Source organism: Zeugodacus cucurbitae, chromosome 3, assembly GCF_028554725.1.
Source record: "Zeugodacus cucurbitae isolate PBARC_wt_2022May chromosome 3, idZeuCucr1.2, whole genome shotgun sequence".
NCBI classification, from domain to species: Eukaryota; Metazoa; Arthropoda; class Insecta; order Diptera; family Tephritidae; genus Zeugodacus; species Zeugodacus cucurbitae.
The window spans coordinates 73,121,063-73,138,636 of NC_071668.1; the positions used below are offsets into that span (position 1 = coordinate 73,121,063).

Consider the following 17,574-nt stretch of genomic DNA (forward strand, 5'->3'; position numbering starts at 1 on the left):
AGCACCAAAATGCAATACAATAATATTGATTTGATTGATTTGTTGCTAGCAAAACTAGGTTACTTCATATATTTTTGTAGAAATCAATTTGCACAGTCAGTCCCATGCACAAAAGCCATAAACTACACTGCACTTCGAAAATTGTATTTTCCGTTAATATTTTGTAAATGTTGCAGTAAAAAATATATGTCTGTCTGCGCAAGTATTCAGTTATTATACTACTATTTGGCATGAGACTTGTTTGCAAGCCATATATGTACGTATGTATTACTAGTATTTTCACTAACTTAGCGTAAACGCGATCAACACGAAGCTTTTTCGTGTATATTAACCAGCAATTACAACAAAAATTTACAAACTTTCCATTTTCTTTTTTGTTTTTTTTTTCTTCAAATTATAAATAATGTGTGTGTGTGTGGGTTTTTGTATATTTATGTACATATTGACAACAGAAGCTAACTAAGAAATATGCTATACACGTTCATTCATACAATTTGGGTGGCTACACTAAAAATATAATAAAAAAATATTTTCGAAACTGAGCTGAGGTATAAATATTGCAATGATTACATGTATTGTAAGCCATCATCAACGGTATAAGTTTTCAAAATGAAAATTTTACTAAAAATAAAAACTGCACGCGATCAACTGCAACTGCATATAACAGTACTACTACGATTTGTACTAGCAACGCACATGCGCATACATACACACGGAAACACACACAAAATGGTGCTAGATAATATATAAGATAATGCGAGTTATATGTAAACATAACGCTAAAAAATACACTACACTACGTTGTAAAACTTAAAAAGTATATGTTTTCAACAAAAAAAAAGTAGTTGTTGTTGTTGTTGTAGGCGTTTCAGCTTCTTTCCACCGAACGGTTCCAGTATGCTTTCACATAACTTATTATTGCCTTAACTAAAATCTAGACTTATAGCAGCGCAACGTTAATGCTTTAAAGCGCATTGCACTGGTGTGCACACTGAGCCGTCGGTGCGTTGGCCTAATCCTAACCAGCTTTCTGTGTTTGCTTGGCACGTTGCAACGCCTCGAATGCCTCACACTCCTTCTTCTCTTTGGCTTTGTTGCGACGCTCATATTCGAGCCGATGCGAAATAATACGTTCCACAATGAGTTCGGTTGTCATGGAGTTTGTGGAATCGATCAGTGTGAAGATGCCACGTGTCTTTGGTAAAGCGTAAGGATCGATTTTGCCATCTTCGAATGCAATCGGTGTTTGGCCATGGCACACAACGTCGATTTTGAAATGATCCAGCAGATCTTCGGTGACACAATAGGGTGCGCCGATGACCACCTCATTGACGTACTGTAAGGAGAAATATTCGATGTTAATATTTTAACTAAAAATAATTATTTTTTTATCTATAAATTTAGCTCTTTTTATGCTCTCGCAACAAAGTTGAAAATGGGCGAAATCGGACAACTGCCACGCCCAAAAATGGCGAAAACCAAAAAATCATAAAGTGTTATAAATAAAGCTATAAAAGTAAAAAGCAAATCGCGCTATTTGGATGTTGTGTTTTTGGGAAAGTGGGCGTGATCCCGCCCCCAAATAGGTTTTTTGTATATATCTCGCAAACCAATAAAGCTATATAAACTAAACTTTCTGCAGTCACTTCCCTTACGTACCCCAATACACACCATAAAAATAGGTGAAATCGTTTAATAACCACGCCCACCTCCCATACAAAGGATCGCTAAACGATGGAGCTGCGCCCGTTCGCGGCCTTTTTCCGAGAGAGGATTCTCCCTCCTGCGATCTTTGCCGCTTTACTGTTGGGGCCGGCTTCCGCCCTGAGGCCTCTTTCGCTCAGCACATTCTTGGCCCATTCGAGCATGATGCTGTAACGCTCCACAATCTTGGTGGCCAGACGTCGGTACGATTTCAACTCCCTAGCCGGAGTTTTCCGGTTTCTCTTCGGCCCTTTCGCTCCTGTGGAAGCTACCATGAGTCTAGCAGAGGTTCCTTTGCTAGTGCTGGCGATCTCGCCAGGCAACTCAGCCTTATTGTGGTCAGCAATCGGCAGGACTCCGCCGACACCTCCCGTCCGTCCGTCAGTTGCTTTCCCGGAGACAGAGGCCGCCCTATTCCTGTTGGACAATCTGGGAGGGAACGATTTCGTCCTCACCTCAGGTGCCAAGCTCCCACCCGAGACCAGGATGGATCCAGGTGTCGGTTCCGACTTCCTTTCACCTTCCAATGTACTGCTGTCGTTATTGTTCTCGTTCGTTGTGTTGTTTTTGTTCCATATAACTCAAGTTTGGATTCCATCTGATCCATCCCCAATGAGGATAGCGGAATAAAACTGTATACAAATACTGTATATGATTATACAAATACTGTATATGATCTGTGGCATCACTTGCGGAAAAATTGTCGAAATCGAACTATAACTTTTTAATGTCCTGAATATCGAATATGAAGAACTCAGCGCCTTAGGGTAATTTTTCACCGAAAATATCGGTAAATCTTTCAGATATCTTAATTTAATTCAGAGGAAATACTTTTCTTCTAATAGTGTGTCTCTGTACCAAAAAATGGTTAAAATCGGGTTATAACTTCTCTTAGGTCCCATATACCTAATTAGAGAATGTTCAAAAATACGATGAGCTTTGTTCCGCATATTGAGTGTATAGTCTTAGATATAGTGTATTTTGGTGGTAAAATCGGTTCAGGAATTACCTCCGCCCTCATATACTATTTATGATGATTTTCGTTATTCTATTGGATTTTATACCGAATATCTGTCATATATATAGTGTTATCTTAATAAAATTTCATCAATAAATTGCGAGAGTATAAAATGTTCGGTTACACCCTTAGCCCTTCCTTACTTGTTATTTAAAAATTGCTTTCTTGTTCTCAACTCACCTTACACGCTAGCACACTGAGCACGCGTTCATGCAAATTCATGATGGGATAGTTGCTACCCTTGTATGAATTCACCACGGGATCTGTATGCAGGCCAACAATCAAGTAATCACCTAACTCACGCGCCTTCTCCAAGAAATCTAAATGGCCCACGTGAAAGAGATCGAAAGCGCCGGCTACATAGACCTGTTCAAAAATACATAAATGAAAATTTAATTTTTTTCTATTCTATTTTTATATATACATACGTATACTTTTATATAAACACAGTTGAACTGCCATAACTCCAAGTTATCCATAACTAGAACTCTTGCATTGGCAATAGAAATCAAATTTCATACAAATTAGCTTTCATAACTAGAAGTCTCTCTAACTTGAAGAGTTTTCTTTTGATTCTGGTGAGTCGAGGAGTTAGGAAAGTTCAACTGTATTTATATTACAACAATTTTTTACTTACAATTTTATCATTCGTCTTTGGTGGTTTGCCATCGCTGAATTGTATGATCTTCTGTGTTGTTGGCAAAAATTGACTGCAACCGGTCCATGGACTCTTCGCCGATGAGTCTTGTCCCATATTTGATGAACCTGATGATAATTTCATTTTTTGTACTTTTTTAGTTAAGTCTGTTTGATTTTGTTTATTATTCATTTATATGCACAAAATTTTTGTTAATGAATGCACAAAATTTCATAAACAATTTTACGTTCAATTTCAATTTCAATTTCAGTCGTATTTTGATTTTTTTGGTTTTTAGTACAGAGAGCACATAGCGTTGATAGTTGATAGCAGTTTCAAAGAGAGTGAGAGAGAGCGATACGCATGGAATGAATTAGGTAATACCATGCAATTGGCATTGCATATTTTTAGGCGTTTTTTTTTTGTTATTGATTATTACAACGTTAATTTACAAGTGTTTAGCAAATTTTTTAGTGCAATAGCAGAGTTACGGTTTTAGTAATTAGCAAGTTACGAGTGATTTGATTGATTTTTGTTTTTTTGATTTTTCAATATCAGCATTTCAGTTAGATTTTTGATTTTTTTGTTTATTTTGTTTTGCAATTTTGGTTTGACATGTACATAGAAATAAAAGAAAAAAGAGAAAAGAGGATAAACAAAGTGGACGAACGAAAGAAACAAACATGCGAGAGAGAGAACTTGTGTAAATTTGGAAAATTCTTTTATTCGCTAATACGAAAATAAAAATGCGAAAAACCATGCGAAATCATAAGAAAATTTTGTGAAAATGCTTGTATGTACATATGTATGTCGGTCTGTTCGCACGATAAGTTGGGTTAAAGGATGTGTGTTATTTAAATAGTTTAAAATTAGAACTGAGAACGTTTGTTCAAGTCATGAAATTAGTAAAATATATGTATTATTATGTTTATGGAAATGAAATGAAAATAAATATGTATTAATTGCACAATTTTTAGCATATAGTTAGGCATAGCATTACTAACATTATTACATACTAGAACTAGAGAGCTCTACACAATAAAATAATATTAAAAAATACCGAAAAAATGTTTAATAAAAAATTATATTTAATAAAAATATTCAATAATATAATAATGAAATAAAAATATTTAATAAAAAAATAAATAAAAATATTTAATAAAAAAAAATTAAAAATATTTAATAAAAATATTCAATAATATAATAATCAAATAAAAATATTTAACAAAAAAAAAATAAAAATATTTAATAAAAAAATAAAAATATTTAATAAAAAAATAAATAAAAATATTTAATAAAAAAAATTAAAAATATTTAATAAAAAAGTTAAAAATATTTAATGAAAATATTCAATAATATAATAATCAAATAAAAATATTTAATAAAAATACTCAATAATATAATAATCAAATAAAAATATTTAATAAAAAAAAATTAACAATATTTAATAAGAAATAAATAAAAATATTTAATGAAAAAAAATAAAAAAATTCAATAATATAATAATCAAATAAAAATATTTAGCAAAAATATTCAATAATATAATAATCAAATAAAAATAATTAATAAAAAAATAAATAAAAATATATAGTAAAAAAATTAAAAATATTTAATAAAAAAGTTAAAAATATTTAATGAAAATATTCAATAATATAATAATCAAATAAAAATATTCAATAATATAATAATCAAATAAAAATATTTAATAAAAAAAAATTAAAAATATTTAATAAGAAATAAATAAAAATATTTAATAAAAAAAAAATAAAAAAAAATCAATAATATAATAATCAAATAAAAATATTTAACAAAAATATTCAATAATATAATAATCGAAAATAATTAATAAAAATATAAATAAAAATATATATTAAAAAATTAAAACTATTTAATAAAAAAGTTAAAAATATTTAATGAAAATGTTCAATAATATAATAATCAAATAAAAATATTTAATAAAAAACTAAAAATATTTAATAAATAAAAATTAAAAATATTTAATAAAAAATTTAAAAATATTTAATTAAAATATAAAAATATTTAATAAAAAATTAAAAATATTTAAGAAAAAGAAAATAAAAAATATTGAATGAAATAAAAATAAAAATATTTAATACAAAAAATAAAATTGTTTAATAAAATAAAATAAAAATATTTAATAAAAAAACTAAAAATTATTTAATAAAATACAACAAAAATATTTGATGAAAAAATATAAAATATATAACCAGAGCAATAGAAATATAATAAAATAATATATTTTTACATTAAATTACTATTAAAAATTAGAGCATATTTTTAATTAATTTTATAAATTTTTCGCTTGCCATAGCAATTCAAAGCTTTTATGAAAATTTGCATAAAAATTCAAAATAAATTTAAATCCACCGTTATACAAATATGTATGTATGTATGATTATGTATTAGAAGCCACATGATATAAGCACAAATGATATTAATAAATAATGCTGCGCTTATTGCTAAACTAGAACAACATTTACCTTCTTTCTCTATGGCATATTCGGCCGAGCCTTGATGGAAGTGATTGCGTGTCAATAGCAACATACGACCGACCAAATCTGTCGTTGAAACACCGGCAGTGCGACGTACTTCCCTGTGAGAAGTAAGACAAAAAAAACACGTTTAGACATTAAAAATGCAAAATGAAAATCAATATTTCAATTAAATATGTATAAACGTACTTGTAGCGGTTGGCAGACTTCACAAGGTGATATGTGTCCACACCTTCAGCGGTCATTGTGATGTCATCTGTGGGTAGGAGAAATATAATTGAGATAATAATTAAAAATTTTGAATTTTTTCTATTTTTTGCTTCAGCGTTTAGTTATACTCACCACCATGCACGCAGAAATCACAATTGTATTCGTCGAGCACTTCGAGTGTTGTCACATAGGGCGCACCCAGCACTACCTCATCCACCCACTTGATGCCCTTGACCATTTTGACGCGTTCCTCCTCCGTAAATACGGGTGGTCCTTTGTGTTTTGTGATCTCCTCATCGGTGTGTATGCCGACGATGACTTTATCGCCAAGTGCTTTGGCTTGTCGCAGGGAATTGGCATGGCCGAAATGCACCATATCATAGCTGCATGGGAAGAAAGTGGTATTCATTAGTATATAATATATTTTTTTAGAGTATGTATATATATATATTGATGAATAGTGCTGAACTTAATTGGTATATTATGCCGGCTTGCGTTTGGTAGCTATATAATTGTTAACAATTGTGACAGTGACGTCTGCTACACTACACATTCGGCCATATAGCCGTCACATCAATTATGATAAAGAAAAGTGTGATTATGTACACAATCTTCGAGCGCGCGATTGCTTAGCAATAAACTATACGACTATTTGAGTGATTTGTAAAAAAAAAAAAACAAAAAGTAATCTAAAAATAAACCAAAAGATTTGCACGGGAAATGCCGAGTTCATCGAAAGAATTCTGTTTAGTCAGTTTAAAAAGTCGATAACGTTAATAGGCAGACGTTTCGTGTGTAGATAAGGAAGCTTTTACCAATAAAAAGTCACAATTAAGTAACAAACATACAATTGTCTGTGAGTCAAACAATTTTCTGCGATTGTACATTCCCTTTTAATGTTGACTTTTTAATTAGCAACTCACGATAAATATAACAACATATGAAACATTTACCTGTTGGAAAGTAAACATATTGGAAATCACTTATACACTTTTGGATAAACTAAAATGCACAAATTTAAGCTTAAACACATGATATTAAATGATTTTTTGGTTAGTTTTGAACTAGCACATGACTAGTTAGAAGTTTTGGCATTTTGGCACGATATGTAAGTATGTATATTCGAGTAATATTTAGGTTTGAGAACGCGAAAAAGACGTTGCTTTGAAGTACGTAACAAATTGCAAATACTTTTTCTGATTTTTTCCATCCTTCGTGTTTGCAAAATAATACTTTTGCCTTTCTTTTCTTTTTTCAATAGCTTTGCCTTTCCATTAACGTATAAAATAAATTTAAAACACTGAAATATTTTAATAAAATATCAACGCTCAGACATTATGAAATTAAAAAAACAATTTAATTTGCTATTCTGCTTTTCCAGGAACATCTTTAAAATATTAAAATATTTAAAATAAATATAATAATAAATCAAAATAAATTTGACAGCTAAGCAACAGCTGTTAAACAGTGGTGGGAGAAATCGTGTGGCCACATCGTGCAATTAAAGTATTGCAAAAAAAAGAATATTTTTTATTAAAATTATTTTATTAGAAATCACGCAATTTAAAATGAAACCGCACACAATAATAAAAGCAACTACAATGTAGTGTTATCAACTGACTTTGTGACTAGCCGACGCTTAGTACGGATGTGCATATATGTATGTATGTATGCAGATAACCCACTTGCAACTAACAAATGGCGCAATATGGAAGTTATTGTCGCGTAAAGATAAATACAATAAAATTTATTTAGTTTTAGACGCTTCATTTGAATATTTTGTTTGTGGATTTAGTACAACTTTACAAAAATTAAATATAAAAATCTGTCGCAAACAACAAAAATATATATAAATTGCGTTATTTTCTTAGCAAAAAAATATATTATATAATTTTTAATAACTAACTTTGACTAACACACACACACACTCATATGTTCTCCGGTTAATTCAGGGTTAGACCCCGCACTTAATGCAATATTTGTCATTAAAGTTCATGAACTTCGCACAATTTTATGTTAATTACAGCTGTTATAAAAAAGGCACAAAACTTTAAATAAAGGAAAAATAGCAAAAAAAAAACAAAAATAATAATAACAAACAGTACAGCTAATATACATACACACACATATTGTATCACACTTTGCAGTAAAATTTCTAGCAAAAAATTACGGAATAAATTTGCCGCCAAATGTCGAGGTAAACAGCACACTCTACTATCAAACACATTAATATAATTTGTATACATATATAATTTTACGTGTGCACGTCAGAAACAAACAAACACACGCCGCGCTCCCCTGCCGTCATATCATTATCAAACTCATCGTGCCATCATGCCAACCGCTTGGTCAATGGGCCGTTTCTGACGACGCCACGTTACGCCGCACACCCCGCAATTCATGGCAGCAAGCAAGCAAACTATGCAATTCCGTCGACTCAGCTGTTGACAAGATTGTACTTTGGACCCGATCATATGTTGCATTCAGCAGGTTGGTTTTTTTCACTGTCTATTTTGTTTTTGTTGTTTTGCCGCATTGGTTGGTTGTGTGCGTTATATGTACAAGTGGGACCAGCAGACAAATTATGGTAAGTGAAAAAAAACGCGAAGATAAAACAAAACAATGCGCTTGAATATGTGGTTGTGTGATATACACGTCCATATGTATGTATGTTTGTAGCAGCAATTTTAAGTTTCATTTCGATTTTTTTATTTTTAATCTCTCGATATGTTAGCACGTTTAGCGCGATGTTGGCTGCCAACGCAGCTATTTTCTACGAAATATATATGCAAATGCATATTTATGTATATTTTAAAAAGATATCGTTCTTTCTTTGCGAAGTGTTTCAAGAAGATATCTCGTGGAAGTAATATATTTAAATATATGTATGTATATATTCGAATGACGTGTTTCAATTCAATGTAAAAAATCTATTTTTAGTTGAAACAAAAAATATTGTATTTTCAAGTTATTATAATTATATGTTTTTCTTCGCATTTGACGTAATTGCTTACGTGTTAAACAACTTGCGAGGTCTGAGAAGTATTATTTAATGGAAATATAATTTTTTTTCGTTAAAATTATTTAAATATTTTAAATAATTTAATATAATTTAATTAATTTTAAATATTTATTTTTTAATTTTACGCTTTTATTTTAATGAAAAAGGTTTAATTATTTTAAAGAATTTATTTTATTTAATTTTTAATATTTATTTTTTAATTCTATTTCTTTAACTTTATTTTTTATTTGAATTAAAAAGCTTTAACATTTTTTTCGGATTAATTTAATTTACATAATTTCATTTTGTGTTTTTGTTTTATTATTCATTATTTTCCTTTTTTTTAATTAAATTTTTTTCATTATTTATTTGAACTTTCATATTTTTTATAAAATTTTCCTATGTGGCATCCTTTTCTTGAGAGCTTATTCGCAATTTTGACACATAATGACATTTCTTTTTTTAATTTTTAGACTTTTGAACTTAGAATAGTGAAAAAATAGTTTAAAAGAATTAAATACAAGTAATATAATATTAGAAGTTCCCATAGTATTAACAACAACACAAATATATATGTTTGTATATAAATAAAACTACGGCACTCATATAGCAGCAGCATCGCCAATGCAAACCAGATAGCCGGTAAACGCTCATGTTACCCTTAAGTTATGTCACATATTTTGTTTAATTTATCTGTTAGTGCATTAATACGCCTGGCTATGTAGATATTAAATTACATAAACAAACGAACAAATGTTATTGATTACGCGTATCTACACACCCAGTGGGTGTTTTATCGTCATAGCTCGAGATCGATAAAGTCGAATTGTTATTTTTTTCTGCTCACAACATTGACATATAATTTAAGTACATACTTTTAAAATGTATAATATAGTCAAATGTGTTGGTAATTTGTGACAGCCGGCATAACTTGTCTTATCAACCAAACCAAAAAAGGTGGTTTTTATCAGTATATATATGTAGATGTAGGTAAATATATTACGTTTCGAGGTCGTATACAATTTCCGGCATACTATGTGTAATTGAGGACAATATTTTCACAATGTGTTAAAAAATTAAAAATAAAATTAAAAATAAAATTAAATTAATAAAAAAATAAAAATAAAAAAATTAAAAAAAAATAAAAAAAATTTAAATAAAATAAAATTAATAAAAAAAATTAAAAAAAAAATTAATAAAAAAAATAAAAAATAATAAAAAAAATGTAATTAAAAAGAAAATATAAAAAAATATTAAAGAAAATTACAAAAAAATTAGAAAGAAAATAATAAATTAAAAAAATATATATAAAAAAACATTAAGAAAAATAATAATTTTAAGAAAAATATTTTTAATAATATATCATTAGAAAATATTAATAGTAAAATAAAGAACTATACTTTACAATAAAGAATTATGTCACAGCAAATGAAATAATTCAAGCAAACAAGTTATGCCACATGTCATCTGCTTAGACGCCTTTGCATAGGCGTTCTCATAATTTTCTATAAAAATAGCACTTTATTTACCTTTATAGCTATTTGTACAAGTCTACAGCACTTGATAAGTGTTGCTATGTATTTGCTAACGACTAACGTATTTAGGTTGTGTTTTTTTTGGAATTTTTGGAAAGTTGTTAAACTTCAGAGCGTAACTAATATACACCAACAATCAAATAATGACAAGCAAATTGACGTAAAACTAAAAAAAAATATGCCTAAAATTTGAATTTAGCACAAAAAGTGTCTAATTGCTTGTGTATACATAAATATTTTAACAGCTTTTCTTTAATTGTCTAAGAACACGCAAAACAAATTAAAAATATTAAGCACTGGCACAGGTGTGTACAAGCGCTTACTAAATATAATTACATTTTAAAGTTGTTAATTGCAAAACGAAATAGTTCTAAACTTTAAGTTTTTAACAGTCCAACAGCAAAAAATGTAAAATATCAAAATTCGTTTTAATTACTTATTCATTTAAGTGTAAAAATATATCATAACTGGTAATAAAAAAATTTGGAAATTGCTACGTAATTAGCAAATACAGATGATATTAACTTGTGTGTCCTCTGTTAGGCATCACTTCATCACTTCATCACCAATCAACCAAAATGGAATACTTTTTCAAACATTACAATTTTGACAATAAAAACTCATGAGTCTGAAATCCTAAAAGTATGCAAGAAATTTGTAAATAATTCATGGTTCAACCCCTAAAAGTAGGCAAGCAATTTTCAAATAATTAATATCTCAAATCTTAAAAGTAGGCAAAAATTTTAAATAATTGATATTTCAACTCCCAAAAGTAGCCAAGAAATTTTCAAAAGGTACTCAGTACATTTTCCAAATGTTTTCAAAGTGTTCAAACACAGAAAGGGATTCAATCTAAACCAAAATGTCATATCAAACTTAATACGTAGTTTGATATGACATTTTTTCCAATATTGCAATAAAAGTCAAATATGTATTTAAAATGCTTTTTTTGATTAAATTCAATTTAAAATATTTTTTTTGACGATCAAGTAATAATATACAACAAAAGCCTAGATAATATTAGTACAATAGAAGTGATTACAAATACAAGTTCAATGTTTTCGCTTTCATCGACTTCCTCAATAAAAATAAATTCTATACAAATTCAGCAGTTTTTCCATGAGATGCAATTTAAAAATAAACACAAACTAATAATAAATACGTATTACATATGTTACTTATTAACAAATAAATAAAAAAATATTAATTATAGCCTAACGTACAACAAATAATTTCAGGAATGAATTTAAAAACGGCAAGTGCTTATAAAAATGAAAAGATCTACAACTTTGAGCTGCCGGAAAGCAGATCGGCACGACAGACAAGCCAAGCAAACCTTTGCTCCCGGAGATTTCAGAGCGTCTTCAACAAGCATGCTCAGCGATACTCTTGCTTCGCGAGTAGCGTGGTAGTTGCTTGGCGAAATATACTACATATTGGCTTATCAATTGTGCTAGCATTATTTTTTGAATGATTGTATTTGAGTTTATATGTATGTTGGACGCTATCACATAATGCCATTAGCCCGATGGCTAAGGCTATAAACCCCACACACGACACTTGTATGGTGCCTCCTTCACTATAATATATTTGTATTGCCATGTGTATGTATTAAATTGGAGCAAGGGACCGAGATTAAGCTGACGCATATCAGCATATTTGTGTAAATATACAAACGTACATAGTGGCACTTGTATGCAATTTTTAATCAATTAAAGGCGTTACGTCAATGGTGAACCGTGTGTGATTGGAGGAATGAACATCAGGCGATTTTCTGTAGAATTTGGAATCCAGCGTTATCAGTAGTAAAAGTATTATTGTTATTTTTATTAGTTAATCATACGAACATATGTATGTATATGAAATAACGGTGTTTGTATGTATGTACTCTTTAACTTTGCGTAGAATTTTGCAGTCTTCAAAAACGGGAATCACTGAATGAATTGATGACCCCTTGCTTTGTCAATAAAGATAACTCTTCTAGTCATTTTTCACTTTTTGTTGTTTCTCAATAATCGTTAGAGTTTGTTGTATGAGTAAACACTTTAAGGAACACAGGAAGCGGATGTCATGCGCCATATTTTATCAATTAAACAAATCAACGCTAGAGCTAAATCTATTTTTGTTCATTTTTTTAAATGTTTTGTTAAGGGTCAACGGACACACTTTTTATGCGCTTTCTTCTGAATGGATCTTGTGAGCTGATAATTTATGATGAAAAATAGAAACCAAACATTTGTTTCGAAAATTGTTTATAAATTTCAAAATACATTTGAACTTTCCTAACTCGAATCACCAAAATCGTCAAAAAAACTTGGAGTTATAGATGTTCGACCGCTAATTTTCTTGTTAAAAATTGAAGTTTTTATATTGTTATAATAAACAACAAATGCTCACTATGTTCAACTAATTAAATTATATTTTGTCGTTTCAATATTTTAAATCACAAATAGCAGCTGCGGCGAAAGTTGTGTGTTGCAACTCAAAAGGAAATGCTTTGTTTAACTGATAAAAAGCTGTTTATGCCTTTTAAGAAAATGAGGAAATTAAGTTAGAAAACAGAGAACAGCATAAAACATTCCCCAAATAATTTATGAAAGTGTTAATCAGATATTTGTATGTACAAAACAAATATCAGTATATCCGGTTAATGAGCAGCATATTATTTATTATATTTTAAACACAGTTTAACAACTTGCAATTCACTATTTTATACATTTTACGTATTATTTTTAAATTTTTTTTAGTTTTAATTTTTTTATTTTCAATTTTAATGTTTTATTTTGAATTTTAAATTTTTTTAAATTTTAATTTTATTTTAAATTTTATTTTTTTTTTAATTTAATTTTAATTTTTTTTTAATTTTAATTTTATTTTAAATTTTTTTTTTTTTTTATTTTATTTTTTAATTTTTTTTTTTCAATTTTTTTTTTAATTTTTTTTTAATCTTTTATTTTTTTAATTTTTTTTTTTTTAATTTTTTATTTTTTTTTTAATTTTCTATTTTTTTTTTTTAATTTTTAATTCAGTTGCTTTTATTAATTTAAATTTTTACATTTCAAAGAAAAATATATTACTTGTGTGCTTCTCAGACTTAAATTCGTAAACGAACAAAACGACAAAAAAGAAATTTCCTTAATCACTGTCGCAGACATGCGCAAAACGTACATATGTAAATACTACCGTTGAATGGTCTGATATGGTGGTGGCCAGGCACATCACGTGATTTTTGCGTATCTACACAACTAATAAAACGCGCGAAACCACAACAACATGTGAATTAAATTGAATAAGCGCGCTTAAGAATTCAAATCCAAACCAGTTCAACCAAAAAACCCATAAAAAATGTATAATCACACAAAGAAATGTGTGTAAACATACATACATTTGTTCATATGTATATATACATATTAATACGAGGATACACATAAGAACAACTGAAGAATAGTTTCTACTAAAATGGCACTCTTGCATTTGCAAGCACAGTAGAATTTGCGAAATGGAAAGAAAGTCATGGCTTGACATTGACGCCGAGCGCTCGTTAAGTCGTCTGAAATGTTAACTAATGAATTCAATTCAAGGCAAATACAATAAATGTACAAGCACAATCATTTTGTAAATAAAAATTAACAATTCTTGTGGAATTTCACGCATCACGCCACAATTTGTGAAAAAATGTCACACAAAAGAGAAAAATGTGCAAAGAATTGATTAAAATTTAATATATTTTTATATGCATATTTATTTTTATATAAATACACATGTACATACATATTTAGCAAACATATTTTCGCATTATTTATAATAAAACTTCATATATGCATATGGTTGTATGTAAATAAAATATTACAAGAATTTATATTTAATAAATTCAAAAAAAAAAAAAATATATTTTATAAACATAGCAACTACAATTGTCATATTATTCAAAATTATATTATATTTTAAATATGTATGTAGATTTCCCTCACACTTAATATGTAAAAATATGTAGAAAAAACAAACAAATTGACAAGTTGCTTTGCTAATTACCAATTAACATTATATGCACTTATTGACAGCAGTGGTGATATCATTGCAATATTATATACACTGCACTACGCTATAATCCTAAGTGGAATCTGCGGAAAATTCCATTCGACTATATTTACATATATATTATGCAAAGTTATATGAATGAATGAATGTGAGTAGCGCACTGCATAAAAATATTGCAATTGTAGTGAAACTCATAGTATAAAAGTATTTATTCATACTCATACTCATTACTATTTTTATACCGCATCAGCACATTATAATAAGTTTTTAACCCTGGACGGTCATCCTTTTTTTTGTACATTAACGTCATCCTTCGTCAATATGACGACGTTTTATTTTTTTTATTTATTTATTTCATTATTAATAAATACAAGTCAAAAATAAAAAGGAAACTTTTATTCTTTTAACTTAAAATTAATAATTCACAGTCTTCTAAAAACATATTTACAGTGAAAATAAAATAGTTCGTAGTCATTTTGACAAAGGATGACCGTCTAGGGTTAAAAACAAATACGGTGAAACTTCAATAACTCGAACACTTGAGTTGGCAATAGCGTTTAGAAGCCAAATTTCATACAAATCTCCTTCCCTAACTCGAATTTCTATAACTCGAACTTTTGAAGTGGCAATAGAAGGCAACATTCCTTCCATAAATCGAACTTATTGATCGGGTCATAAATTTTAAATTTTTAATCGAGGTAGAATTTTAGAGAGTCCCTATACATATATCTTATGAAGGCGAACAAAAAGTATGATATTACTCTTATGAATTGCATAAATCGAATGTCGATTTGTAGTGAAATTTATAGTATTCCTACTCATTACTATTTTTATACTGCATCAGCACATTATAATAAGTTTTTAAAAACAAACATATTCAAAAAAAAATTAATAGAAATTGCCAGAACAATCATAAAATACAAACTTCAATAATGATTTTTTATTACTAATGAAATGTTGTTTTTTCGATAATAATCTAACCGGTAGAATATTAAAAATCGATTAATAATTATTAAACATGTTCTCACTTTGCAAATTGCATTGTTCCCAAATTTTAATAACATAAATTGCAAAAAGTGATAAAGACCGGTATATTCAACGGAAGTAAACAAAACTAGATGGCTATCAAAAATTTTGCAATGTTCAACTCCTTTCTAGAAAATGACAACATGTAAATTGATAGATACATTTGCCACCATATCTCGCTTATCACGACAAGCAGGAACTTGCTATCCTTATCAACAACATAGCGGAACAACAATGTAGGCGTACAAGCAGAATGTATGCGTATAGATATCACTTGATATATATGTATAATATTTTTTGTGATGTTTGTTGCCAAGTAAATAAATAGCAACGCTAATTGAATAGCTGACATTTCATTTCATTTTTTTTTTTTTTTTTTTGTAATTCACTTACGAGTATCTTGTGCATTTTGCCGTAGTGCAAAATTTTCGCTTGCATCAATGTCAAGGGCGCATACGTAGGCACGTACAAGTGACTAGTTTATGACCGTGAAAACAATGCTCTTTATCATTGTTCGTGGCCATGTGTTCAATTAACTGAACGCCAAAGCAAACTGCTAGTGGAAGCATTAACAACTAAGTTTCTCCCCAACACAAGATGCTCCAATGAATATGCATAGATATTTTTGCTGAACTATACTACGATAAGTTCCAAACTTGCTATGCACTAACTTTAAATTATATGACGTAACATTCTCTTAGGAATAACACATTCTTGAACTTATAAACTAAAACATTAATTTTGGTACAAATGATGAAATACATATGTACATGTGTATGAGCACACATTTTTCCTAATGCACTTCAAAATATAAGGAAAATTATTAAATGACTCACCATCCATCGCACCAGACGCGTACTTCTTTTTTCTCAACTGTATGTTGGTCAGTAGTTTGTTGTTGCTGATCTTGACTTTGGCGGTTGTTGTTACAGAGGCCGGTCGCCACCTGGGCGTTGCTCGTTTCATTGGACAGCGGCTGGCTCACTTTTTCACTCATTTTATCTGCTTTCTTTTTTCTCAACGATTGCTACAGCTGCTTTAAACACTAATTGATTTTATTGCGTTTGTTGAAAATTTTCTTAAAATTACAAAATCGAATAATGATTTTTTATGTTAATATTTTTTCAATATTTCGATTTTTTCTACACGCCTACTGCAATTGATTTTCTTTGCGACACAACTTAACAACTTTTTTTTTATTTATAATCACTTGCACACTGTTGTAAGAGTATATGAAAAACACATCCGCACAACTCAAGAACTGCTAAAGAATTATTTATAATCCGACACTTTTATTTTATATATGCTAACACGCGCAATGGAATCTATGACTAGTCGCCGTACAATTTATTTCAATTTATTCAGGTACCACAATTTTAGTGAACAAACACACTGGCGCAACAACAAAAAGTAGGTAGAGATGTAGTAAAATGTAGTAGAAAGAGAAGCTGCCAAAATTATACCACTGCATAACAGCTGATATTGATAAACCAACGTTGCCATATTTCCGGGGTAAGTGTATTTATTATGAAATGGAAAAGTAGGGAAAATTGGCATATATTTGGAAAATCTATACAAGTACATATATGTATATATATTTTATTTAATTGATAAAAATTATACAAATTAAATTATATTGTATTTTATCCAAATATCAACAACATTATTTATACATAACAAAATGTTATATAAATATAGTAAAGATATGAAAATTTTTATTAATAACTATATACGTTCCTCTCCTCATTTGCTTATAATTATAAAGCAAATAATTCATTTAACACCTTATACATTTATGTATGTTTTGGTACTCCACCAACTGCTTGGGAGCCACTGTCGAAACAGCGTTGCATGTGTTTTCACTCATTGCATTGCCATAATTTTATTTTATA

General features: G+C 28.9%; 1 protein-coding gene across 4 annotated transcripts; it reads right to left on the reverse strand.

Annotated features, from left to right (window-relative positions):
• Positions 1-179: 179 nt before the first annotated feature.
• LOC105215912 (ethanolamine-phosphate cytidylyltransferase) lies at positions 180-16,997 on the reverse strand. Of its 4 annotated transcripts, none has more exons than XM_011190102.3 (7): positions 16,519-16,997; positions 6,215-6,465; positions 6,062-6,128; positions 5,861-5,973; positions 3,360-3,526; positions 2,903-3,088; positions 180-1,336 (listed from the first exon to the last, which is right to left on the reverse strand). In XM_011190102.3, the coding sequence occupies exons 1-7, from the start codon at positions 16,677-16,679 to the stop codon at positions 1,019-1,021; spliced, it is 1,263 nt and encodes a 420-aa protein (XP_011188404.2). In that variant the 5' UTR covers positions 16,680-16,997; the 3' UTR covers positions 180-1,018. The 4 variants fall into 4 exon arrangements, with proteins under 4 accessions (XP_011188404.2, XP_011188405.2, XP_054084242.1 ...); XM_011190103.3 differs by having other exon boundaries at positions 3,360-3,487; positions 16,519-16,996; XM_054228267.1 differs by lacking the exon at positions 16,519-16,997 and adding an exon at positions 8,207-8,371.
• Between the last annotated feature and the right edge of the window lie 577 nt (positions 16,998-17,574).